Source organism: Belonocnema kinseyi, chromosome 8 (genome assembly GCF_010883055.1).
Source record: "Belonocnema kinseyi isolate 2016_QV_RU_SX_M_011 chromosome 8, B_treatae_v1, whole genome shotgun sequence".
NCBI lineage: Eukaryota > Metazoa > Arthropoda > Insecta > Hymenoptera > Cynipidae > Belonocnema > Belonocnema kinseyi.
In genome coordinates this window covers 47,398,170-47,401,669 of record NC_046664.1, presented here as the reverse complement: position 1 = coordinate 47,401,669, position 3,500 = coordinate 47,398,170, and the positions used below count along the sequence as shown (strand labels likewise).

Genomic DNA, 3,500 nt, shown 5'->3' with positions numbered 1-3,500 from the left:
CCTTGTGCAACCAGTTGAGACCCTTATAGACAAAAAAATTAACACCTTGGGAATGCTTTATTGTCGTTACTTGCTTCCGCGACCTTAACGTGGTTAATGTTTTTTTGTCAATAATCGGATACAGTAAAACTCAAATAAAAGCTCCCGGATATATCCCTACCTAGAATAGAAACTGCGCCGTAGGTTGGAGTAAAAGGAGTTGCGGGGAGTTGACGGTGGTCATATAGACGTGAAAACAAAGAAACGCGTTTTCATCCAAAGCGGCGCTCAATCTGGTTTGCTCCCCACCATCTTCAGCCTCAAAACCGGCGTTATTTCCGAGTTTGACTGCAATAGCTAGTATATATGCAAGTGCACTTTACTTAAAATCCATTCAGTATTAGCTCAAGTAGAACTTGAATAAGTCTTTCTCTGCCCTAGCAGAATGATAATTGTTATTTGTGCTCTGCTGTTCACTTCGATTATATTTTTTATTAATCCTGTTGGTAAGTTCAATATAATAATAAATGTATCATATATTAAAATATTTTACATCCTCGTATCGACTACATACAAACATTGATTTTTCGTATAGCATCTATCATATGGAATTCCACATCGCATTTTGCTTTAACATACTTGAAGCATATTTTATAGTTGTCTTGTTAATTTTTATCATACCATATATAATGAACCCAATTTAAATCCAGATTTATCCTAGGTGAAAATATCTACCTGGAAGTCTGGAAGTTTTAGCACTAAGCATACTATAAAAGTAGATATGAATTTTCGTAAGGTTTGCGGTAGTTGACAAATAAAATTATCATGTCAATATTGTCAAATGAAAATCAACACAAAGGTTTCAAATTTCCATTAATGGATTTCCAAGTGGTTAAATAAATTAACGTCAAAACGAAAATTCATTTCCGCGCTAAATTCCAAGTTGATATTTTCTCCTCTTGAGGCTTAGGAAAAACCTGGATTTCAATGTTCATTGTTATCCTAAACTCGCTATTACCTATCAGGGTGTACCTACAGTCTGAAGTCTGTTTCGAAACATGGTTATATCTCCCGGTGTTTCTGGACCCACAAAATTTAGTTCGTCGTCGTTTTTCCTGCATGATTTTTCTGCACCCGAACTCTAAGGTTATCGGCATTGTTTTCCGACCCTTTGTCAAATTCTTTGCGCGGTCGATTGTTTTAAACCACATCTAAAACTTTTTAGTGATTTGATAGTTTGATTGTTTCTACGAACAGCTAAGGACCCACGACATAGTTCAGAGGCGGTCAACGCAATGGGAAGTAAGCGGCAATAGACACCCAGAGCTAGCGCCGCGTACAATCGGTCTGTGAACTAGATCGTTTGTGCATGTCTGCGAACTAAATATAATCATTATAGTACGCGGCCGTCTACTTCCCATTGCGTTGACCGCCCCTGACATAGTTCTTCTATCCTTGTAGAGGGAAGCATTAAAATAATATCCCTTATTAATTATAAAAAGGTAGCTTTTATTACATGTAATGTTTTAATGAATTATCTTCAAATTATAGTTACATGATTTTAGAAATTTCACATTCTTCATTGCGCTTTGTCATTGGAGTCAGCGTAAATGTAACATCTGCCTTTTTTTCTTATTCATTGTCAAATAAGAAAATCTGTCAAAATTACGAAGTTAGTTAAAGAGTTAAATGAACATTTCTGTTACCACAGAAATGCACAATATAAAATCACACAAATAAGAAATAAAAACAAATAATGCACACAATAATAACACTGGCTAAAAAAATTTTGTTTTATTAATATTTGTGACTGAATAATCTACATTACTTGTTTTTATCTGAGAATGTACTTGAAGGTTCAATTTAACTTTGATTTAGATCCTTTTTGAAGATTCTATCACCTTTGGATTATTTTAATCGACAATGGATTATAACAAAAAATGCGTTTTTTAATTGTTTTACGCCATTTTTCTCAAAGCGTCCGTGAGAGGGCATTTTTATCGTCTAATTCAGAATCAGTATCCTAAAATATATGAAAACCCACTAAAAATATTAGAGACCAAAAAAGAGATTTCTTAGAAAAACATTATAATGTTGTACCTATACCTAATCATATCTTACAACCGCGTAGTGTAAAAAAAATATTGACAATAAATTTCAAGCAAATAATTATTTAGGTATAATATAATGGGGAAATTGGAGGTTGAGATACACCTATGACGGAAGGTTTTATTTTAATCCGAATTTTTGAGATATTGCTCAAATTGAATCTCTTTTATGTAATATTAAGGCAGAAAAATAATAACTTCTATGTCACATATTTCTTTTTTTATATCAATGGCTTATCAATGAGTAAAATAATACAGATACCTATATTTTTAAATTTAAGTCGATACTTCCATAAAAAATACAGCTGTATCTACATTTAATATTTTCCCTCGGATACACAATTGTTTCAAATATACTTGAGATCGCTTTCCGATCACTTCTTAGGCTAATTTTCGTAATTGCTGAATAATACTTTTATGAATCCGTAGTCCTGGGCAGGGGCGAGTGAAAATCCTTCAACTTCGTTTCGACTTGAATTACGCTCAATTAAGACATGCTGAAGTCGGAAATTTCGACTTGGGCATGTTTCACTTTTGAGACTGAGCCAGACTTTAATTTATGTCTTGGAGACAAGTTTCTATGTCTAAAAAACATTAATTGATCCCTTAAGTCGATTTTTTATGACTTCGAAGCGAGCGGTTTCCCGCGTGAAAATGCATCGACTTGAATTCGACTTGGTTGTGTCATAGGCCTTCGTCTTACTTATATGGAGACGACAGGTAAGACGACGTTTACTTGTCTCAAGTCGAGCCTTGCCTTGGTTGAGATGGTCGAACCTTCTTAATCTTATAAATGGTATTTCAATTGATATATGAGAAATTCGTAATTAATTAATTAGTTATTTTTAATTAATCAATTCAGAATCTGTGGGTCTAAACAAGTATAACCCTCAACAATTTTCTTCAAAAAAATATAAATTTTAACCTTCTAGAAGGATCTCCTACGTTGTTAGGAAAACGTTAAAAACAAACAACCTTACGGTGTCGTCGTCAAACAAGTAAAATTCAAATGAAAATCTGTGAATAAGTTGATTGTTTGTGTATATATATATATATATATATATTGTATGAAAATATACAAGATTGTTTAATCATACCAAAGATTAGCTTTTATGGTAGTCAGAATGGCCCCTTTCGGTTAGGACAGGTATACACTCGAATTTATAAAACGCTCGTGTTGGACTCATAAAAATTCGACTTAAGAGACAAAATTAGGCCTTTAAAGCAAAGAAACTTGTCATCAAGACATAAATTTTCGACTTCAGCATGTCTTGATTGGAGGAAATTCAAGTCGAACTCAAGTCGAAGCATTTTTACTCGGATTAGAACTTCGAGTTTTTCGAAACAAAAAGGGCCATTCTGACTGTCATAAAAGCTAATCTTTATTATGATTAAACTGTTTTGTATACTCTC

The 3,500-nt window shown here is 33.4% G+C and overlaps 1 protein-coding gene across 1 annotated transcript in view; it reads left to right on the top strand.

Annotated features, from left to right (window-relative positions):
- The first annotated feature begins 404 nt into the window (after window positions 1-404).
- LOC117178481 overlaps window positions 405-3,500 on the top strand; it is a 7,017-nt gene continuing 3,921 nt past the window's right edge. Inside the window, exon 1 of the mRNA XM_033369908.1 lies at window positions 405-485. Coding sequence (XP_033225799.1) covers window positions 425-485 — 61 coding nt within the window. The 5' untranslated portion in view covers window positions 405-424. The remainder of the gene's footprint in view (window positions 486-3,500) is intronic.